Source organism: Pan paniscus, chromosome 15 (genome assembly GCF_029289425.2).
Source record: "Pan paniscus chromosome 15, NHGRI_mPanPan1-v2.0_pri, whole genome shotgun sequence".
NCBI classification, from domain to species: Eukaryota; Metazoa; Chordata; class Mammalia; order Primates; family Hominidae; genus Pan; species Pan paniscus.
Window position 1 is genome coordinate 64409284 of NC_073264.2, and position 24811 is coordinate 64434094.

General features: G+C 41.6%; 1 protein-coding gene across 1 annotated transcript; it reads right to left on the bottom strand.

The window, feature by feature from the left end:
* Nucleotides 1–11271: 11271 nt before the first annotated feature.
* On the bottom strand, nt 11272–18526 carry GPHB5 (glycoprotein hormone subunit beta 5). The gene is made up of 3 exons (XM_003831623.5): nt 18415–18526; nt 17236–17440; nt 11272–12678 (listed from the first exon to the last, which is right to left on the bottom strand). Exons 2-3 carry the CDS (start codon nt 17437–17439, stop codon nt 12490–12492), a joined length of 393 nt encoding a protein of 130 aa, XP_003831671.1. The 5' UTR covers nt 17440; nt 18415–18526; the 3' UTR covers nt 11272–12489.
* Between the last annotated feature and the right edge of the window lie 6285 nt (nt 18527–24811).

Genomic DNA, 24811 nt, shown 5'->3' on the forward strand with positions numbered 1-24811 from the left:
GCATGTGCCACCACAGCCGGCTAATTTTTGTATTTTTGGTAGAGACAGGGTTTCACCATGTTGGCCAGGCTGATCTTGAACTCCTGATCTCAAGTGATCTGCCTGCCTCGGCCTCCCAAAGTGCTGGGATTACAAGCATGAGCCACCACGCCAAGCCATCACCTGAATAATCTTTACGTGAGCAACACAGTAAAACCAAGAAAGCATGATCTGTTCATGCATTTCATGTAGAAAGAACTTGCAAACTAACAGGATAAAATTTTTATTTTAAGTGCATAATTCTGTATGTATATACTTCCTCGAGATAATAACTATTAATAGTTCATCAATATCCCTTATTGTGTATGTGTACAGTTTATTTTCAGTGAATAAATGCTCTTTCAAACGATTTTAACTCACATTTGCAACTTGGAGATAGTCACATTTATTCCTTGCTTGTAATTCTTTGAAATTACCAAAAGAAAACTACTATTCTTAGTATTATTGATATTCTTTATTAAAATAAAATGTTTTTTGTCTTTTAGCAAATGTCTGTTTGTTTGGTGTTGTCAGGGGCGTGGATAAGGAGGTGTTTGTATTTTTGGCTTTGCATGGCTTTCCAAAGCCCCATTGGCTCACAATCAAGGTCAAAGCATATAACTAACTGTTCTTGTGTATCAGGAAGCCTTTATTTAAAAAACTCAATTATTTAGTATGCTAAAGAAATTGTACAGCCAGAGGAACTTAGGGTCAAATATAAAGCCAAAGAGCTTGGAAAGGTTTACTTTATTTCTGATAATGAGGACCTGGAAAAGAGAATAGAATAATCCCTCTACATTTCTTAACATTGGAGACAAATCCCTGCCTTACATTGCCAATTACAGTGCTTTACTCCTGCTCCCCTTATTTTCTCATCCTTCCCTAGTTCTTGTTCCAGATATCACCTGCTCAGAAAGCTTCAGTACCCTCTTCAGACACTCTAGGATCACAACCACAAGGCTCTAAGCCTACTAGACTTCCCTGTATACAATTCCAGACAATCCCATTCATTAAACCAACGGATTGCTTGAGCCTTGAGCCTGGGAAGTCAAGGCTGCAGTGAGCCAAGATCGTGCTACTGCACCCCAGCCTTGGTGACAGAGAGAAACACTGTTTCAAAATAAAAAAGCTCCCACTGAAAAATAAAATTCCAGGAAATTCCCCCTTTTTACCATTTATTAGCTACAAAGTAACACACTTCTGATTCTAACAGACCCTCTGAATGAAGCGGACTGCTCCTACAGGACCCAGGAGACCCCCCCAAAACTGTGAGTGCCCCAACTGTGGAAGGGGGAAAGGGAAACCCTTCTCTCCTGAACACACACCTGCACTGGAGAAGATGAAGGTCTGTTTGCTGGAAAAGTTTCCAACTTTACCAGAAGCTGAGTCAATTTGGAAAGCCAAGGGAAATACAGGGGTACAGGAAGCAGCAGAAAGGCCCTGGGAGCTCGCTGGGTCCCCAAGCAGCCCATTCCTGCATGGCACCACAGGGATCCATCAGGAGGGCGGCCAGAAGAGCAGGGGGTAAAACTCCACAGGAAGAAGGAATTGTCTAGCTGAACTTTGTAACAGTTTGGACTCTGTGAGAAGCCTCCTGGCCAGAACTCAGGGGAAGGCGCAAATCCGGTGTCCAGACTCCACAGGCCGGGGAAGAACCAAGCCCTTTTCTTTGGAAGCTGGGAGGCAGATAGCCTGGGGCAGGTTTTCAAGCCCAGATTCCCCTCTGCCTGGAAACGGTCTGGGGGGCTGTTGGGTGGGAGGGCACGGTGGGAGTGAGACAGATTGTTTGGTTTGCGTGGGAGCTGCATGAGGCCTATGACTGCTGACTTTCCCCCACTTCCCTGACAACCAGCAAGACACAGCAGAGGCAGCCATAATCCTCCTGGGTACACAACTCCAGTGGCCTGGGAATCTCACCCCCATCCCCCACAGCAGCAGCAGCAGCAAGACCTGACCAAGAGTCTGAGCTCAGACATGCCTAGCCCTGCCCCCACCTGATGGTCCTTCCCTACCCACCCTGGTAGCAGACGGTAAAGGGCATATAATCTTGGGAGTTCTAGGGCCCTGACCCCCACCAGTCATCCCCATAATACTACAGCTGATGCTCTCTGGAAAGCACCACCTCCTGGCAGGAGGCCGACCAGCACAAAAATAGAACATTAAACCACCAAAGCTAAGAACCTTCACAGAGGCGAGATTTCCTTGAGAGGTGATTCTAGTTGGCTATTGGGGGTGGTGGGGAGAGAGAGAGAGAGAGAGAGAGAAAATTTATTTCTGGCAGAAAACACCACATATAGACAAGTAGAAGAAAGAAATTCAGAGCTCAAAGACAAGGTGTTCGAATTAACCCAATCCAACAAAGACAAAGAAAAAAGAATAAGAAAATATGAACAAAGCCTCCAAGATGGCTGGGATTATGTTAAACAACCAAACCTAAGAATAATTGGTATTCCTGAAGAAAAAGGTAATTCTAAAAGCTTGGAAAACATACTTGGGGGAATAATCGATGCAAACTTCCCTGGTCATGCTAGAGACCTAGACATCCAAATACAAGAAGCACAAAAAACATCCAGGAAATTCATAACAAAAAGATCTTCACCTGTAATCTCAGCATTTTGGGAGGCCGAGGCAGGCAGATCATGAGGTCAGGAGATTGAGACCATCCTGGCTAACATAGTGAAACTCCATCTCTAATAAAAATACAAAAGAAAATTAGCCAGGTGTGGTGGCGGGCACCTGTAGTCCCAGCTACTCGGGAGGCTGAGAGAGGAGAATGGTGTGAACCCAGGAGGCGGAGCTTGCAGTGAGCTGAGATTGTGCCACTGCACTGCAGCCTGAGCGACAGAGCAAGACTCCATCTCAAAAAAAAAAAAAAAAAAGTCTTCACCTAGGTACATTGCCATCAGGTTATCCAAAGTTAAGACGAAGGAAAAAAATCTTAAGGGCTGTGAGACAGAAGCACCTATCAGATTAACAGCAGATTTCTCAGCAGAAACCCTACAAGCTAGAAGAGATTGGGGCCCTATCTTCAGCCTCCTCAAACAAAACAATTATCAGCCAAGGATTTTGTATCCAGCGAAACTAAGCATCATATATGAAGGAAAGATACAGTCATTTTCAGACAAATAAATGCTGAGAGAATTCGCCATTACCAAGCCACCACTACAAGAACTGCTGTGCTAAAAGGAGCTCTAAATCTTGAAACAAATCCTGGAAACACATCAAAGCAGAACCTCTTTAAAGCATAAATCACACAAGACCTGTAAAGCAAAAATACAAGTTAAAAAGCAAAAACAAAACAAAAAAAAAACAAAGTAGACAGGCAACAAAGAGCATGATGAATGCAACAGTACCTCACATTTCAATACTAACATTGAATATAAATGGCCTAAATGCTCCATTTAAAAGATATGGAACCACAGAATGGATAAGAACTCACCAACCATCTACTGCCTTCAGGAGACTCACCTAGTACATAAGGACTCACATAAACTTAAAGTAAAGGGGAGGAAAAAGGCATTTCATGAAAATGGACACCAAAAGTGAGCAGGGGTAGCAATTCTTTTATCAGAAAAACAAACTTTAAAGCCACAGCAGTTAAAAGAGACAAAGAGGGACATTATATAATGGTAAAAGGCCTTGTCCAACAGGAAAATATCACAATTCTAAACATATATGCACCTAACACTGGAGCTCCCAAATTTATAAGACAATTACTAATGAACTTAAGAAATGAGATAGACAGCAACACAATAATAGTGGGGACTTCAGTACTCTACTAACAGCACTAGACAGGTCATCAAGACAGAAAGTTAACAAAGAAACAATAGATTTAAACTATACCTTGGAACAAATGGACTTCACAGATATATACAGAACATTATCATCCAATAACCACAGAATACACATTCTATTCAACAGTGCATGGAACTTTCTCCAAGATCGACCATATGATAGGCCATAAAACAAGCCTCAATAAATTTAAGAAAATTGAAATTATATCAAGCACTCTCCCAGACCACAGTGGAATAAAACTGGAAATCAACTCCAAAAGGAAGCTTCAAAACCATGAAAATACATGGAAATTAAATAACCTTCTCCTGAATGAGCATTGGGTCAAAAACGAAATCAACATTGAAATTTAAAAATTCTTCAAACTGAACGACAATAATGACACAACCTATCAAAACCTCTGGGATACAGCAAAGGCAGTGCTAAGAGGAAAGTTCATAGCCCTAAATGCCTGCATCACAAAGACTGAAACAGCACAAACTGACATTCTAAGGTCACACCTCAAGGAACTAGAGAAACAAGAACAAACCAAACTCAAACCCCGCAGAAGAAAGGAAATAACCAAGGCCAGAGCAGAACTAAATGAAATTGAAACAAAAATAAATACAAAAGATAAATGAAACAAAAAGCAGGTTCTTTGAAAAGATAAATAAAATTGACAGACCATTAGCAAGATTAACCAAGAAGGAAGAGAAAAAATCCAAATAACCTCACTAAGAAACAAAACAGGAGATATTACAACTGACACCACTGAAATACAAAAGATCATTCAAGGTTACTATGAACACCTTTACTCACATAAACTAGAAAACCTAGAAGAGATGGATAAATTCCTGGAAAAATACAACCCTCCTAGGTAAATCACCAAAGAATTAGATACCCTGAACAGACCAACAACAAGCAGCAAGACTGAAATAAATGGTAATTTAAAAATTACCAACAAAAAAAGTACAGGACCAAATGGATTCACAGCAGAATTCTACCAGACATTCAAAAAATTGGTACCAATCCTTTTGACGGTATTCCACAAGATAGAGAAAGAAGGAACCCTCCATAATTCATTCAATGAAGCCAATATCACCCTAATACCAAAACCAAGAAAGGACCTAACCAAAAAACAAAACTACAGACTGATATCCTTGATGAATGTAGATGCTAAGATCCTTAACAAAATACTTGCTAACTGAATCCAACAAAAAGATTATCAAAAAGATACAATGATCAAGTGGGTTTCATACGAGGGATGGTTTAATATACACAAGTCAATAAATGTGATACACCACATAAACAGAATTAAAAACAAAAATCACATGATCATCTCAATAGATGCAGAAAAAGCATTCAGCAAAATTCAGAATCACTTTACGATTAAAACTCTCAGCAAAATCGGCATAAAAGGGACATACCTTAATGTAATAAAAGCCATCTATGACAAACTCACAGCCAACATAATACTGAATGGGGAAAAGTTGAAAGCATTCCCTCTGAGAACTGGAAAAAGACAAGGACGCCCACTCTCACCACTCCTCTTCAACACAGCACTGGAAGTCCTAGCCAGAGCAATCAGACAAGAGAAAAAAATAAAGGGCATCCAAATCGGTAAAGAGGAAGTCAAACTGTCACTGTTTGCTGACGATATGATTGTTTACCTTGAAAACCCTAAGTCCTCCTCCAGAAAGTTCCTAGAACTGATAAAAAAAATTCAGCAAAGTTTCCAGATACAAGATTAATGTACACTAGTCAGTAGCTCTTCTATACACCAACAGCGACCAAGTGGAGAATCAAATAAAAAACTCAACCCCTTTTACAATAGCTGCAAAAGAAAGAAAAAAAAATGGAAACTTAGGAATATACCTAACAAAGGATTCGAAAGACCTCTACAAGGAAAACTACAAAACACTGCTGAAAGAAATCATAGATGACACAAAAAAATGGAAACACATCCCATGCTCATGGATGGGTAGAATCAATAGTGTGAAAATGACCATACTGCCAAAAGCAATCTACAAATTCAATGCAATCCCCATCAAAATACCACCATCACTCTTCACAGAATTAGAAAAAACCATTCTAAAATTCATATGGAACCAAAACAGAGCCCGCATAGCCAAAGCAAGACTAAGCAAAAAGAACAAATCTGGAGGTGTCTGATCTCAACTATCTCACCTAGGTACATTGTCATCAGGTTATCCAAAGTTAAGATGGAGGAAAAAAGTCTTAAGAGCTGTGAGACAGAAGCAACTACCTGATCTCAAACTCTACTGTAAGGCCATAGTCACCAAAACAGAGTGGTACTGGTGCAAAAATAGGCACAAAGACCAAGAGGACAGAATAGAGAACCCAGAAATAAACCCAAATACTTACAGCCAACTGACCTTCAACAAAGCAAACAAAAACATAAAGTGGAGAAAGGACACCCTTTTCAACAAATGGTGCTGGGATAATTGGCTAGTCAAATGTAGGAGAATGAGACTGGATCTTCATCTCACACAAAAATCAACTCAAGATGGATTAAGGACTTAAACCTAAGACCTGAAACTATAAAAATTCTACAAGATAACACTGGAAAATCCCATCTAGACATTGGTTTAGGCAAGGATTTCATGACCAAGAACCCAAAAGCAAATGCAATAAAAACAAAGATAAATAGCTGGGACCTAATTAAACTAAAGTGCTTTTCCACAGCAAAAGGAACAGTCAGCAGATTAAGCAGACAACCCACAGAATAGGAGAAAATCTTCACAATCTATACATCTGACAAAGGACTAATCCAGAATCTACAGCGAACTCAAACAAATTAGTAAGAAAAAACAAACAATCCCATCAAAAAGTGGACTAAGGACATGAATAGACAATTCTCAAAAGAAGATATACAATATACAAATGGCCAACAAACATATGAAAAAATGCACAACATGACTAATGATCAGGGAAATGCAAATCAAAACCACAATGTGATACCATCTCACTCCTGCAAGAATGGCCATAATCAAAAAATCAAAAAAACAGTAGATATTGGTGTGGATACAGTGAACAGGGGACACTTCTACACTGCTGGTGGGAATGTAAACTAGTACAGCCTCTATGGAAAACAGTGTGGAGATTATTTAAAGATCTAAAAGTACAACTACCATTGGATCCAGCAATCCTACTGCTGGGTATTTACCCAGAGGAAAAGAAGTCATTATTCAAAAAAGATACTTGCACACGCATTTTTATGGCGGCCCAATTCACAATTGCAAAATCGTGGAACTAACCCAAATGCTCATCAACCAAAGAGTGGATAAAGAAGCTGTGGTATATATATATATATATATACCACATACATATATATATGTATATGTATATGTGTATATGTATATATATGTATATATGTATATATACATATATATACACAATGGAATATTACACAGCCATAAAAAGTAATGAATTAACAGCATTTGCAGTGACCTAGATGAGATTGGAGACTATTATTCTAAGTGAAGTAACTCACGAATAGAAAAACAAACACTGTATGTTCTCACTGAAATGCGGGAGCTAAGCTATGAGGATGCAAAAGCATAAGAATGATGCAATAGACTTTGGGGGCTTTGGGGGAAGAGTGGGAGGGGAGCGAGGGATAGAAGACTACCAATAGGGTGCAGTGTATACTGCTCAGGTGATAGGTGCACCAAAATCTCACAAATTACCACTAAAGAAGTTACTCATGTAACCAAATACCACCTGTACCCCAACAACTTATGTAAAAATAAAAAATAAACACATTTCCAAGAGTAAGGAGTTGCTGAGAGTTAGTTTATGCACCAGAGTCAATTCCCCTGCACCACTCCTCACATGCCTAGGAAACAAGTTTAAAACATACATCCCTCAGTTCCGCAACAGTCTCTTTGAATTTCCCTTCAAGGCTCTGCTTTTTCTCCCTCAGTCTCCTCCATGGTAAGCTTTCATTTAAGCTACAGCAAAACATTATCTTCCTAGAGGTTATACAGGAAACCAGAGAAAACTTCCACTCTCCATAAAACAGCCCAACCTTGCACGGAGCCACCTCCAGGAAAGATGGCAGAAATGCTAATCAATGGTAAGAGATAGTCTGACGAGAAACTTAAAGACTTCTCCAAGCAGGAATAACTTGTAAGAAGCATTCCAAAAAGGCACTGTGCTCTAGTGGAAAACGTTTGGTTCTGATTCAAAGAAACCTAGCATGTGCTACTTATTAGCTCTGTGATCTTGGCCAAGTTATTTGACCTCTCTGAGCTTCTATTTCATCATCTGTAAAATGCTAATGGTAAAATGACAATGACAATGCTTACTAGCATAGTTAATACAATAACTAAGAAGTATTAATATAAAGGATTCTGCTTATAGTAAGAGATCCATAAACAGTAACAATACATATTTTTTTATTTTCCAAACACAGTACCTTGCACAAAATTTAAGTTAATAAATATTTGTGGAAAGAAGGAAGGGAGAAGGGAAAAGGGAGACTTGAAAAAGATTCAAGTTTAGCACAGTATAAATCCTGATAGAGGCTTTCCTCTTTTTCACTAATAAATTCTCTGATTATAACATAGATCTATTGAGGAAATTGTTTGAATACCATGGACTATTGGCACACAGATCCCGCAGATCAGAGCCCTCTGGTGGCCATTGCAGCTTTGCTACCTGTTAGAACAATTTTGCCCACCTTGTCTCTTACAGCTGCATGTCGCCACCTGGTCCCTGTTGTCCTAGATCCCTGTCTCCTACGCTGACACCAGAAGCCCAGTGCCACAGCAGCTTCCCCTGGCATCAACCTCAGCCTAGAAAGGACAGTGACGATCAAGCTTTTCTGAGATGCACCCCTCACTAGTCATTCTTTGTTGGTTTGTAAAAGAAATGGCCACTAAACCCTCCAGATGAACACAGCCAACTGGCGAGTTCTCTGGTCTTATGTAATAAATCCATTCTGGCAGGCCCACCTCTCTGTGCCTTTTGTTCCTCAGTACTCTGCCAGGACAGTTCTGGTATCTTCTTTTCATTAATGCAAGCCACCATTTTCCTCACTCTTGAAGGACACTTCCCAACAGCACACTGGGACCAGATCCAGGTGTCCTTTTGATTACATTACATTCTGATAATGCCTGCATATGGATGAAATCTTCTTATCCAGTCTTATATTCTGGCACCCCACCCCCCATATCCCTGTCTGAACCCCCCGAGATCCATTGCTAAGCACACTCCACCAATTCCTCCTGGAAATTGTCAAATCCTGAAGCTCCTTCAGGGGAGACACTTGTTCCTCCCACCACAGAGCAAGTCCTTTCCCAGCCAGATCATCCTGAGACTTGACTATAATGAACCATCTAGAATAATACGGGATTGTGGGCAGTATTTGAGGAAGGCAAGTATCATCATGTAAAGCATCCTCCTCAGCATGGTCTCCAGGCAAGGGGAGTCTACTCCCCACTAGCAAGGAGGGGCCAGGAGGTTCCTCTGCAGGGAAATCTCAAGTCCATCATCCACCTAACTGTTCCCATTCCAGGTCTCTATGTCTCACTTTTTCCCTATTAGGACCTTGACTTAAGTATAGGAGACTTGCCAGAGTGGTAAATTCAGCCCTTTTATTAATTCAGCTGCTTTCTCAATTAGATATTAGGCCTAATTTTCAGCACAGTCTGTCCTTCAGCTGCATTCGAAGACAATCTCTTCAAATCAGCTTTCATATCATGCCTGAGGGCTTTTATTGCACTTAACAACCAACTAATCCCACTGTCCTTATAATTACCATGGTCTTCAATATCTCCCAAATGTTACTGTATTAGCCAGTGCATGCCTTCCCATGTGTATTACAGATCAATTCACTACAAGGCAGTCAGTACGTGAACTGCACATTTTGGTCAATGGCAGACGGCACATATGATGGTGGTCCCATAAGATTATATTTTTTCTGTACTTGTTCTATGTTTAGATACACAAATACTTACCATTGTTTTACAGTTGCCTACAGCATTCAGTATAGTAATCTGCTGTACAGATTTGTAGCCTAGCAGCGATAAGCTATGCTACATAGCTTAGCTATGTAGTAGGCTATACTGTCTAGGTTTGTGTAATTACACTAGGATGTTCTCACAATGACAAAATTACCTAATGATGCATTTCTCATAACGTACCCTCGTTAAGCAACCCATGACTGTAATTGTGATGCTACAGCATGCTACATCCTGCATTAAAGCTGAGCTTCCCAAAAGACAGCTAAGCTGGAGTTTATTCATTTGGCCCCTTAAATCCACTCTCTACCTTTCTTCAACTTGCTGCCTAGGAGGCCAACATTTATGGACTGAATCAATGGGTTTTCTCACTCTCTGCTTTCCCATTTGATTCCCACGTGTGTTTTTTTTTTTTTTTTTAAGAGATGGGGTCTTGCTCTGTCATTCAGGCTGGTGTGCAGCGGCACAATCACAGCTCACTTGCAGCCTTGACCTCCCAGTCTCAAGGGATCCTCCCACCTCAGCACCCTGAGTAGTTGGGACTACAGCTGCGCACCACCACACCCAGCTAATTTTTTTTATTTTTTGAAGAGACAGGGTCTCACCATGTTGCCCAGGCTAGTCTCACACGCCTGGCCTCAAGTAATTCTTCCACCTCGGCTTCCCAAAGTGCTGGGATTACAGGCATAAGCCACCACGCCAGCTTGATTCCCATTTCATTCAACAGAAGACCAGGGGATGGGAGGAGAGTGAGGATGGGTATCTGCTCCCCCACCTCCCTCCCTACCAGGTCTCAGTTTGGGAAGGGCTGCATCCTCCTACCAAAGGCTGCAGCTCCTGTCAAGGATCTCACTCCTACAGTTCTCTCTGGGGTCTGACAATCACTCCCTCCTCTTGTTCCTTCAGCCTAGGGTTGTCCATTGCCGCTGAACCAGATCTGTTTCAACCCCACTTGTTGGTTTCCTTAATTCTGCCCACACATTTGTAAATCATCTCTTCTGTATCCCACTACAATAGATCACCGGTTTCCTGCCAGGACCTTTATTCATGCTACGGTCATCTTTTCTCAAATCCTGGCAAGCCCTTTGTGCCTCAGAAAATTCTGAGGAAAGTCTTTAGGGGTGGGTTGAAAACACTTGAGTGGCACCACTCAGGATTCATCCCTAATCATCACCCACTGTTCCAGCAGAGACCCCAGGTACTTGCCTTCTTCTTATGTTAGAGTGACTTCCATTCCTACCAACACATCTGCTAAAGGTTGGGTGGATTTTGCTCCTGCCCTTTGTTCCCAGATGTTCACCCCGCAACCCAGTACTTGACTGTCAATCTCCATATTTGCTTGACTGTGTTTTAGGGGGACTCCTTGAGTTCTTATTCAAGAAGGACTCCTGGCTCCCAGGGGTATGTCTGTGCAGTTTGTGCCACCGTTGGGACTCATGCTACCCAGAGTCATCTGTCTGTGTCCCTTACTAAACATGACATGCCACACAAATGCTTAAGTAAAAATAACCTTGTAGTTTATTTGAGGTGTGCTTCTCACTGTCATTCCAAGTATACTAAGAATTAAAAAGACTTTCTTGAATGTTGTCATGAATCCGAAAGACAGAGGACATGCTTTATTGGCATTAATATAGGTTTTCTTGGCACATTATGAAAAAGGAACAAGGTTAAATTCAACCCCAAAAATGCCAGAATTAAAGACATTTGCATAACATTAGAGTTTTGGAGGTTTTTTCCAGCCACAGAATTAGCTACTGTAAGATTTTAGAGAGGCAGGAGCTAGAAAATCACAGACTTTTTCCTCTGAGCCAGCCATGCAGTTTTACCCCTAAACGCATATAAAATTTCTGAGTTTAGTAAGTTACAACTTAAATTGAAAATATGATACATGGGGAAGAATACTTGTGATTGGCCATTTCGCCATAGCTTTGGGAGAACACCATACTCTAAAACATGAGTTTAGTTTAATAAGTTTTTAAGGCTAAATGAGATAGCTATTAGTTACATATTTTATTTCTGTTTTTTTTTTTCTTTTAATCCCAACGTAGCCTCTTTATTAAGACTCTTAAGGGAGCTAGCGAATTTTGCTAGGGAAAAGAATTATCCAAATCCAAACATCCTTTCATTGAAGCTACTCTCTTTGTATATCTGAGCAGTCTTATTTCTTGTGTAGGTAATTGCTCAGTTAAAAGGGGAAGGGAGAATTTTCCCTAAAGAAGCTTGCAGCTGGAATTCCTCTGGGGTAAGGAAGACTAGTACATGGGTTTTGTTCATTTCTAGCCCTTTAATCATAAATCCGGTTGGAGATCAGTGGTTAAATAGAACATGAGAATTTAAAGACTTTCCAGCCCCATATCCTAATTACATCCAATGTGTTTAAATCATTAGCATATTGTAAGTCCAAATTGGGGGAGGATTGTGATACACAAATTATGTTCCAAGACTCAAGGCAAAGAAAAATTAATTTGCAGGTATGTGAGCTGGAGAAATTATTTTGGTGAAGGCACGAATATTGTTTTGAACTTTTAGCATAAGTAGGCTGCATTTGGGCCTTTTGCCTGAGCTGGACCTAAGGAGCGACAGGTAACCTCCTCCATGGGTGTGGTCGAAATTAAACAGTCTTGCATCCAGGAAGTATAACTGCATGTGCTGCTCACACAGGTGGGTCTGTGAGGCTGAGGCCGCTAGCTGCTCTCTGCAGACCATGCCGGCCTCAGATGGTCTCACACTCCGTGGTGGCAGTGGAGCAGGCTCCGCAGTCACAGCGGATGGCCACGGGATAGGTGTAGAAGGGGTCGACTCCTGGGGCACAGTTGGGCAGCTTGACAGTCACCTGTTTGGTCTCGTTGTAGGTACAGACTCGATGATGGGCTTCAATATAGGGGGGTTCCAGAATGGGTTTCTGTCCCCATAGATAGAAAACAGAGAATTCATTAGAACATATGATCTTGTTTCAGTTTTTTAGTATCATTTATCACTATCAGAAATTAACTTGTTATTTGTTGATTTACTTGTTGCTCTGTCGTCTCCTAGTAGAAAACAAACTCCTGAAAGCAAGAAGCTGATTTCACTCAAGACCATATTCTAAGCTCCCAGGAGAGACCATAGCACACAGCAAGTGCTCCATGCATAGTCAGCAAATGAATCATCTTAGTCATTGCAAATACCTTCTAACTGGTCTCCCCTCTTCCATTTTTACTCCCTACAATCTATTTGCAACACAGCGGCCCTGAGTGATCCTGTTTAAACCTAAGTCAGATCATGTTACTCCTCTGCCCAAAGCCCCAGTGATTTCCCATCTCACTCAGAACAAAAATCAAAGACCTTATGATCACCTTCAAGACCTACATCACCTTCTCTGCACCTCTACCTTCTGAAATGCCTGCAACCATTCCCACCTCACTGACTTCCTCACTAGGCTCACAGCGGTCTCCTTATTGTTCCTCTGACCCACCAGGAACAGCCCCAGCTCAGGGCCTTTGCACTTACTGTTCCTTCTGCCTGGAACATTCTTCTCCCGTATGACTCACTCCTTCACCAACCTTGGGTTTTTGTTAGAATGTCACCCTCTCAGGGAAGCATTTCCTGACCATCCTATTTAAAATTGCAACATTCCATCTCCATGCCCAGAAACTTCCCATCCCCCATCTTGCTTTATTTTCCACCACAGCACTGATCAATATCACACGATGTAGTCTACCTTTCATTCATGTGTGTGATATTCCTCCCACTCTAGAAAGTAAGCTCTTTTAAGACAGAGATTTTTGCCCACTGTGCCTCAAGTACCTAAAACAGACCCCGGGAGAGCTTCACTAACTATTTGTCATTGAATCAATGAAAGAAAACATTACAAGACAGGTTCCTGAATACTCTGTGCACTGTTCTGATCATCAAAAAGATTCATTTCCTTCCTTCACCTTTTATAAATCTTAAGTTCAAAGACAATTTTGATAAACAGAACACGCAGATCAGAAAAAATATCAGCACCTAGCTGGAGTTAAAATCTCAAGCCCTGCAGTCAGAACTATGGAGCTTGAGTCCCTGTTCTGCCACTTGCTGGAGACCTTGGAAAATCCACTTAACTTCCTGAAGACTCAGTTTCCTCCTCTGTAAAACAAAATAGCTACCTCCCACCATTGTTTGAGAGATAAGGTAAGATGATATACGCAATGCACAATGTCTAGAACTAAGTAAATGTTCAATAAATGCAATCCTTTTTTTTTTTTTTTTTTGAGACGGAGTCTTGCTGTCTCCCAGGCTGGAGTTCAGTGGCGCAACCTCAGCTCATTGCAATCTCCGCCTCCCGGGTTCACGCCATTCTCCTGCCTCAGCCTCCCAAGTAGCTGGGACTACAGGCACCCACCACCACGCCTGGCTCATTTTTTGTATTTTTAGTAGAGACAGGGTTTCACCATGTTAGCCAGGATGTTCTCGATCTCCTGACCTCGTGATCTGCCTGCCTCGGCCTCCCAAAGTGCTGGGATTACAGGCGTGAGCCACCACGCCCGGCCAATCCATTGTTCTTATTAGTGCAATTATTATAAGAAAGTAATGAAAGTAATAACAAGCTTTCAAATGACAGTACCTTTGCTTTTTTGTTCTTCTTTGTTCTAGGCAAAAAAGAATATATATACATATGTAACTCAAGATGAAGTTCTTGCATGAATGTCATGAAAATAGCAGCCTTACCTTTTTTTTTTCTTTTTTCTTTTTTTCTTTTTTTTTTTTTTTTGAGATGGAGTCTCACTCTGTCGCCAGGCTGGAGTACAGTGGCATGATCTTGGCTCACTGTAACCTCCACCTCCTGGGTTCAAGCAAGTCTTCTGCCTCAGCCTCCCAAGTAGCTGGGACTACAGGTGCATACCACCACACCCGGCTAATTTTTGTATTTTTAGTAGAGACAGGGTTTTACTCACCTCTACTAAAAACTGGCCAGGCTGGTCTCGAACTCCTGACCTCATTATCCACCCACCTCGGCCTCCCAAAGTGCTGAGATTACAGGTGTTAGCCACCGCGCCCGGCCAGCCTTGCCTTTGACAAAGACCAGAAGAGCTGAATTTGTCCTCAACTGTTTTCTCCTACCTTCCCGTATTTGCTTTAAGTCCTCTTACCATTAGTACTCGGGGAACCTAGGCAGACCAGATGCCCCGTAAAATTTCATTTTCAGATACATAATTTTTTAGTATAAGTCATCCCAAATACTACATGAGACAGACAAACTTATGCTAAATATTTATTTATTATTTATCTTAAATTCAAATTTACCTGGGCTTCCTGGTTTTCTGGTTTTATTTCAGTTTGGGTTTCTGTGGGGAGGGGATCGGTTGTTTTGTTTTATTTTGTTTGTCTGTTTGTTTGTTTGCTAAATCTGGCAACTCTATACCCAGATTATGAGGAATAGCTATTTTCAACAACCTTCAAATGTAAATCCAGCCAGCCTGTCATCATGAACATCCTTATTTTCAGACATGCTTTCAGTTATGATCCCCCCCCACCAAAAAATCAAGTGCTTTATAGTGCAGAAACTTTCAGATTGCTGGGAAAATGAATCTCATTCTTTTATTTATTTTCTATAGGTAACCTCCCTTTTCATAACACGGTCAAGACATGAATGAAAGCTGGCTAACATCAGGGAGAATCTTGTTCTTTAACGGTTTTGGTGCTTCCATCTTTCCAGTGAGAGCACAGTTCCTGACCTCCTATGGGTGACCATGATCCCATTAAAGACATTCATCAGTTTTTAAAAAGAAGAGAAGATGGGCTGAATTGAAGGGAAGCAGGAGTTTGAGGATTTGGCACAGAGAGGGCTTCAAATAGCCCAGACACTAGATGTGAACAGGGAGAGGCCCTGCCAGGCCAGTCCCTGAACAGGAGGAGGTGCCAAGTGCCCCAGGTGAATTTGCTGCCAATTGACAGGCAAAGTCTACTTAGCAAAACCCGATTTTCATTGGGCTAGTAGGGCTCAAGCCGCTGAATGAGGCAAAAAGAAAACTACTTTGATAGAGTAGTTTCATCCAATTTGGAGATTTCATCACTATGACCCAATTCCATTCACAGGGCCGTAATTGTACCTAAGCAAGAGCAGGTTACCCTCTGGGTCCCCAAAGAGAAGGCTATTTTTCCCAATGGCAGTGTCCACTCACAGTGCAAGTGTGATTCTAAACGGCCTTCCATTAGGCTGGAGGATCTACAGCTCCAGGGGGAGGTCCATCCCAGTCAACCAACAAATGTGTATTGAATGCCTTGTTCATACACGACATCTTGACAAAAGCTGTGAAGGTTATAAGAATGGACCTCTGTCCTCAAAAAATTTAAATCACGCATGTGGTGGGGGAGGAAGTAAGACAAAAAGTAGAGCACAGTCAAGGGCTTACCTGCAAGTCAAAAAAGGCCCAGAAAGGGAGCTGGCACTGCAGATAGGCATCAGGAATAAATATGATAATGACACATGGGAAGGAGAAGGGATATGAGGGAAGGAACAAAATGAGATCCATAAGGGCTATTTGATAAAACCTTTGAAAGTCACTTACCAAGGCCAGAGTAAGAAAATGTGTTGTCTCCAGGAAAGCAGGCAGACGCCATATTGCTGAGCACCTTGAAAGTTAGTTATTGAATCTGTAGTAGTATGTGGACATTCAAGGTTTTTGGGCCAGGGAGTGACAAGATCAGAGACAGCACTTCATTGGTTACCAAGTGGGCAGGCCTCAGGGGGAAGAGCCCACAGTCACTACGTAATGTGATCTGCTGGGGTGCTGAATAGCTCTCTTCCTCTTCATCACTCAGACAGCTCCTCTTAGCCCAACAGGATTTTAACTTTGTTTGAGAGTGTTATCTCCACTTTAAATTAAATGTCTCTAAAAAGGCCAGGTATAATTGAATATGAAGGAACTTAATGGATCCGTCAGTGATAACCCCAGAGGGCTCCCAGAGACTTGAGGAGGAAAAGGGCTGCAGAAGAGGCAGTGAAGGAGTCTCACCCTTCACTGGGACCAACTCTCACCCTTCAGCTCAGGGCCTCTTTCTTGGAAACTGGCTAATTTATCCAAAATGAGGAAACATACGGAGGAGTTTGGGTCACAAGCTTGAACCACAAATTGATTCCCAGCTTTACACTGACGCTCTACGTGACTTTGCAGCCACTCTCCCTTGAATCCCTCCATGTCATCTGTAAAACGGGTAGAACAGTACATCTTGACCTCCCAGAGATGATTCCCAGATACATAGACACAATGTAAACCAAATTCTTAACCTTATCAATGCTTTGTTAGAGGGGCAACATCATGTTTTTCAAATCACTTTTGGAAGATGCCAATCATAGTTTTGTTTTGGTTTTTTAAGTCCACAGGAAAGGGCAGATGTCCCAGCTCTACCTCATATCATTCAAAAAGTGAACTCTTAAGAATCAGACCCAAGCTGCTGGCCTAGAAGACACTGTCATCTGCACAACTTAGCAACTCACCTCCCAGGTCTCACAGCGACCCCAGCAGGCATCCGTGGTGATCCGAAGGCCCCTGCAGCCTGGCTTCTTGGCCAGGAAAGTAAACTCCCTCACGGCACAGCCCACAAAGGTGCGCAGGTTCCCACTGGAGGCACCGAGGACACAGCCATAGCCAGCCAGAAGGAGGAGGGCCATGGGGCCAAGGAAGAGGAATGCCAGCTTCATGCTGCTCTTCCGGAGAGGGAAAGGACAGAGTTTAACAGATCTGCCTGCCTTCAATGGCACAGCCAACCATGCATTTGTCACTATCAAAGGGACCTTGCTCCTAGCATTTCAGGGAAAATGAGCCCAGAAATTGTAAATGCCCACAAACTCCAACACAGGCATCCAGAGATTCCTGTAACTGGTGCCAGTGTGGATTCCATGGCCCTCTCTAGATGCCCATCCTCCAAGTGCATTCTCAGGCTTTTCCTTATTGTAACTTAACTGCTGCAGTTGACTTGTGTGTTAAAGAAGTTTGTCCCAGTGGTCTTTCCAAAATAAACATAAAATATGAGTAATACCAAAACTAATCCATAATCCAACAGAATACATGAATACATATAAATTATTTTTATTCAGGTCCAGGGTATTTGGGTGCCATGTTACATACTTTGCTCAAAACTATATTTTCAGTGTCATGATGGGGAATGATTTGGATGGGGTTGATAAATATTAATAATAGTATTCCCTATATGCATCGTTACTAAACCAACTCACCACTAAACATGGATATGCAGAAGATATCATGAAACCTATCACCTGAGTTGGTGGCCATTCATAAATGTGTCCTACTCACTGTAAATTGCTTCTGCTCTAGGCTTCCACTGCAACAGCACCTACTTATGATTCAATTTAAATCCAAATGATGGAAAGCATAGGAGTTATTTAAAACATAACCTCAATCCACTGTCAAGTCCACCCTCTCTGGGTCTTGGTCATTCCCCGTGCTCTTTCCGGAGCCAGAATCAACCCCCTTCATGCTTGGCCCACTAGACAGAACTCACGTGGATTTTGAAGTATAAAGGATATGGCATTCATGGACCCTTACCCCCTACTGAATTCATTATTCTCACAGTTCCTACTTCTGACCTTACTGTAGCAAGTTCTCTGGGCTTCCCCTCCTCTGGAATGAGGTTACAAATACGGAGAAGCACTTACCTAATCTTGCAGGAGCCCACTCTTCTTCTAGAGCTGAAACTTGCACTAAGATTTCAGGAAGTCACAATGAATGGTAGAAGTTTGCCCTGGGTAAATGTCTCTACCTTCTGTTACTGGGCTGCTTGATTGCTCAAATATATAGGAAAGGTCTTGTCAATCAAAACAAAAGAGAGGCAGATCCTTACAGGAACTACTAAACACATCAAAGCCATGGAATAGAAAGCCAGTCTCTATTTTCCAAAACTGATTAACTTAAAGGGTGTTGTTTTGTTTCTCAACATCACCTACTGAAACAGAAAGTTACCTTGGTGGGTGGCATAATCCTAGGGAAATAGTCAGAGGTAGTTCCACCTGGTTCTCAGGAGAACAAATGCATTGTGGCAGATGGATTAAATTTTCCTTCATGGTAACCACAAGTTTCCTTTGAAACAGGGGTAAGTGACTAGCAGCTCATGGCAAACCCTTTCCTTTAACCGACAACATGTTTCAATGCACTGAAAAATAACAAAACAATAATTCTTGCTGGAAAGAACACAGGATCACTACCTGAAAAGATGGAAATCACAGTGAGAAGAAACATGTCGAAAGTCTTAAAATTAGCTAAGAATTAGATGATATTAATAACACCTTAAAATGAATCATTTAGGAAAAAACACCAAGATGTTCCAAGTGATTATCTTCCAGCATGGGAATTAAAGAAAACTTTTCATTTCCTTTATATGGTTTTCAGCATTTTTCACATGTTCTACATTGGGCAGACTTTTGTAATAAAGAGTCAGTCAATATCAATGTTTTAAAATTAAAATAAACCAATAGGTATGCATTTGTTCTGACTGTAAGGACATTCAGTGCTGCTCTGATAGAGAAGTTTTACAGATTTTTGGTCTTAAATGATTCAAATAAGAACAAAATATTTTTATAAGTATGGGATATAGTTTATATTTCAATCTACAATAACAGCATATGAGTGGATTAAAAATATACTTGTTCATGGCATTTTTCTGGGTGCTCTAAAAAGTAAATGAAGCAGACATCATCTTTGCCCTTAGGAGTTTTGATATCATAGTACATAATGACGTAGGCAGAGACATTGAAGATGCACACTAACTAACTAGTGAAACAAAGTAAAGAAGTTAAACCATTTCCACTTTCTGCAAAGAAAAGTGTTCTTTAAATAAATGTACTGCTCATTGTAGATTCCACTTTCAAAACAGATAACAATGCCCAGTGAGTCCATCAATTTACCACCCCTCTCTCTAGAGCAGAATTATTATACATGTTTTATAGAATATTGAACTAGGCTTGGAAAAAGGACTTTCTTCAGCCCTTCAGCCTGTGAGTAGCATAACCAGAACTGGAGTACTCTGGGGACGGACTGCTCAGCTGGCCTGATCTTCCTAACTTGCTGGCCAAGAGCTAGCCAATCGGCAGTGAGCTGCCATCCTGGGCTGTTTCTGAAGACGGCTGCCCAACCCTTTAAGACCTGAAACATACACACTTGTGTCTGCAGAGTCACAAAATCAAGACAGATTACAAAGGCCAAGAGCATCTTTCTTTCACAATCCCCAACTTCTTTATAATGCAGAGATGTGGCATCATGCATTCCACCCTGTCAGCATTAACTTTATAAGAACGACAATTTATAGTCACTAAGCATCTACTATGGTACCATGGAATCTGCTGTGCTCTTACATATGTTATCTCTAGACCTTACAACAATTCTTTATGTCAATTATTATTTTCTCATTTTTACATTGGAAGAAATAGAAACTCAATCGTTTTGTAACCTGCCTACTTCCAAAGCCTTCAACAACATTGGGAAAGGCAAATGGGTCTATTTCATCCCTGTAACCAACTACAGTTAATGGGAAGAGGCTACCTGGAATGTTGTGTTAAAGAAGGCAGCTGAAATCATTCTAAGGGCAAAGGGCAGTGGCCCATCAGCTTCATCCTGGGTGTAGGAAAGGAGAATGGTGTACGGATGCCACCTTTTGCAATCTAGGCCGTGTCGCACCTCTCTGTGGACAGAGTGAGAGTTTGTAGCGTGACTTCAAAGGCTAATTAATGCCCTGCTACCTACGGAATATCTCTGCACCATGGTGTGCATGTGCCTGCCACCTTCCCTTCAATCTACATTGAAGTTCCCACCATTAAAGTCCCTCTCTTGAGGTAGCAAAGAAACATATGAGTACTGACTCCAAGGATAGACTCTGGAGAATCTTCTCTCCTTTTGTTCCATGATCATCTTCACATGGATTTATTGTCACCTTGGAGGGTGAGGCACAAGATATACATTCACTAGGGGCAGAAAGAAAGGAGAAGTTGTGTATGTGAGCAATCATCTTGAATTCCAGGGGGATCGTGACTCCAGAGGAAGGAGCCAAGTGTTAGTGCCTCAAAGGGGTGACTGAGAAACTGAGGCCTGGTCCAGGGAAGGCAGTCCCACGTGGTGAAATCCTGGGGTGCACACTGTGTGCAGGAGATGGAGACACTGACAGAGCCTGGAAACACTCCCTTCCCTCCCGCAGCCATGTTGATTCTCAGTGGCACAATCTCCTTTGGGACTACCTTGAGCAAGTCACTTCTCTGAGCCTCAGTTTCTTCATCTGTAACACAGTGGGGTTGGACCCTGTGACTCCTAAGGCCCTTCCCAGCTCCAGAATTTAAATATTTATAAACTATTTTATGAGCACAAGAAGCTGAGGACAAGTCAGAGAGAGAGTGCGGAAGGTTACACAACCATAAAGTCAGCTACATTGTGCTGAAATCTTGATTCTGACAATCGCCAACTTATGATCTTGCACAAGTCTAGTAGCCCACCTGAGTCTCAGCTTCCTACAAAATTGAAAATGCCTCCATCATAGGGGTCATGTGAGGATTCTACAAAATAATGTCTATAAATTACTTCTCACAGGGCTTCATACATGATGAGCAGGCAATAATTATTGTTTCTCTTTCCTTCCCTGGAAATGCATCACTATCATGTGTACCACTAAGAAATAAAAAGCTGCCAATAAAAAATTACATCACACCAGCAATTGTTAGGCATATCCTGATTTCGAAGATATTAGAGGTGAAAAAAAAAATGTGAGTCTGAGAAGAGAAGAAGCAAAGTCTTTGGGGACTATGAGACCTCACCAGCATTCTGAAACCAGGACATGGGTAAGCACCAACCTTGCTTTCCCAGCCAACATGGGGTGCTTTAATCTGACACTAAAATTAACAACACGTTTTCAGTAGAAGAAAAAATCTAAAGTGTTAGGCTTAATTTTTAAAGTCCAAATCTCATATTTTGAGGGTAAAACTTTATCACAGTTGCAAATTTCAATATATTAATAAATCTTCATAAACACTCAATTTCAGTTCTGACCAAATATGGAGTCAAACCAACTAAGCCAACCAATGCTCACTGAGCACCCACTATTCTTGCACAGGTATTAAATGAGAGCCCACAGGAACTAAGCTGCTTGCTGCATCACTTAAATCCAACTCTTAAGAGTTTAGAAAAGATGCGCATGCTCTAGTATGTTTTTCCACACTGTGTTCTCAAAATACACAATGCTCTACCCAAGGGTCAAATTAATTAGCATTATGCTTCCCATGGGTGGAAAAAAAGCCACAAATGAAGCTATGAGTTTCAAGGAACTAATAGAATTAATGACATAAGAAAGGTCAGCCTTGAATTTTATAAAGTAGTATGTTGCTTTTAATACTGCTTATTTTCCGCAGAGGAGAGGGGAGGAATTCCGGGCATATGAATGAAGATGAATAGTGAAGACTTGGAAGAAATTAATTTTATTGAAAAGTCATTTCTTCCTTTCAAAGCACTGGGTATTTGTGGGTCAGCTCCTCATGTTATTGACTTAAAGAGATAACATTTGCCCGATATGATGGTGCAGTTGCTATGGGAACATTTTTTTAAGAAGACTAAAAATAATGACTCCTGTGTCTGATTTACTAGGACAAGTCAAGCCTTTCTCCGTAACTGTCTGAAAGAATTATCTGTCAGTCGTCACAGATTTATTTCAAATTAAGGGGCACATGGTTTAGGCGCTGAAGTGAAATGTTTTTATTTCCGCCTGACTCTTCCACTTTTGAATATCATAGCTTTGCAGGGCATGGCAGACACATGCCTAATAGGGAGGAACAGAGCAGAGTTTAATGAGTCACAAAGAGGCATTCTTTATTTCAGGTGCATCCTGTATTCTCATTGGAATGAGTCCACAAAGCCGCTGGGTCCCCAAACTCTTCATTTGTAATTCCCGGGGCAGTCACACAGACAAGGCCAAGGTTTTTGTTAGCTAAGCTTCGAAGCAACAGCACTTCATTTGTTAGCGCTTAACTTTGTTCCAGAAAAGATTCCTAGGCTCCTGGCCACTGACTATGCACACGTGTGTCTGTGTGTGTCCATCTCTACGCTCCAGTGATGGGAGGATGGAGAAGGGGAGAAGAGAGCTGTTCTACTCGCCAGAGTGTTATATCATTTAACTAACAGGTATTAAGCAACTACTGTCTCACACTGGGGTCGCTGGGTTTATTTTAAAAAATTAAAATATAATGATGTTGGGAGGTGGTGGGCAGGGGGAGCGGGGGTGAGCTAACAACTGACAGTTCTCAAAGATTTCTTTCCTCCTTCCTTTCCTTTTCCTACTCCCTCCGTCCCTCCTTCTTTCTGGGATTCTGTATTTTATTGAGCACATCATCGAGTGTTACCATATGTCAGATACATACAAAGAAAATTTGATGCACATATGAACGAAGCTAACAAGCTGTCCTCAAAGTGTCAATAGTCTAAAGAGGATGATAAATAAATCAACATATATGGACCTAAAAACTGCATCCTTGGTCATTTACCCCAGAGAAATGGAAATTTATATTCACATAAAAACCTACACATGTTCAAAGCAGCTTTATTCATAATAGCCCCAAACTGGAAACAACTCAAGGGCCCTTCAACAGGTGCATGGTTAAACAAACTGTAGTACATCTGCAACACGGAATATCACTCACCAATAAAAGGGAATAAACACACAATTTAGATGGATCTCCAGAGAATTATGCTGAGTGGAAAAAAGCTAATCCTGAAAGGCTATGTACTGTATGATTCCATCTATATAACATTCTTGAAATAACAAAGTTATAGAAATGGAAACTAGACCAGTGGTTGCCAGGGGTTAAGGGTCAGGTAAGGTTCAGGGGTGGGGAGGAAGTGTTATGGTATTGAAGAATTTTTGCACTGATGGAAATGTTCTGTCTCTTTTTTTGTTTGTTTGTTTGTTTTTTGAGACAGAGTTTCACTCTGTCACCCAGGCTGGAGTGCAGTGGCGGGATCTTGGCTCACTGCAAACTCCGCCTCCCGGGTTCAAGCGATTCTCCTGCCTCAGCCTCCCAACTAGCTAGGATTACGGGTGCACACCACCACGCCTGGCTATTTTTTTGTATTTTCAGTAGATATGGGGTTTCACCACATTGGCCAGGCTGGTTTTGAACTCCTGACCTCAGGTGATCCACCCACTTCGGCCTCCCAAAGTGCTGGGATTACAGGCATGAGCTACTGCACCCAGTAGGAAATGTTCTGTCTCTTGACTGCAGTGGTGGATACACAAAAGAAAGATAAAATTGCATAGAACTAAACACACAAATACAAGCAAAATGGGAACTCTGAACCAGATCAGTCATTACATCAACGCCAATACCCTCATTGTGATCTCGTATAATAGTTTTGCAAGATGTTATCATTGAGGGAGACTGGGAAAAGGGTACAAGGGGTGTCTCTATATTCTTATAACTGCATATGAATCTACAATTTTCTCAAAATAAAAAATTTGACTTTTGAAAATTGACATAACAGTAAATGTGATAAGTCCTATGATAAAAATGACAATAGGAGGCTCTGGGAGCTTAGACTAAGGTGTGGGGGCCGGGCATGGTGGTTCATGCCCGTAATCCCAGCACTTTGGGAGGCTGAGGCGGGCGGATCACCTGAGGTCAGTAGTTCAAGACCAGCCTGGTCAACATGGCGAACCCCGTCTCTATTAAAAATATAAAAATTAGCCAGGCGTGGTGGCATGCACCTGTAATCCCAGCTACTAGGCAGGCTGAGGCAGGAGAATCGCTTGAACCTAGGAAGTGGAGGTTGCAGTGAGCCAAGATCATACCACCACACTCCAGCCTGGGCGACAGAGCAAGACTCTTGTCTCAAAAAAAAAAAAAAAAAAAAAAAAAGGTGTGGGGAGGAGTGTTGTCAGGAGAGACTTCCTTGAGAGGTGATTCCAGTTAGTTATTGAGGGGGTAGTGGGAGAGAGAGAGAGAGTGAAAGAAAATGTATTCCAGGCCGAAGACACCACATACAGAGCAAGGGCTTTGTCGGTCTTGTTCACCACTATTTCTCCAATGC

Coding starts and splice junctions, on each gene's coding strand:
- GPHB5 (XM_003831623.5), bottom strand. CDS start 17,439: ATGAAGCTGGCATTCCTCTTCCTTGGCCCCATGGCCCTCCTCCTTCTG. Junction 12,679..17,235: donor GTCGCTGTGAGACCTGGGAG/GTGAGTTGCTAA, acceptor CTATGGGGACAG/AAACCCATTCTGGAACCCCC.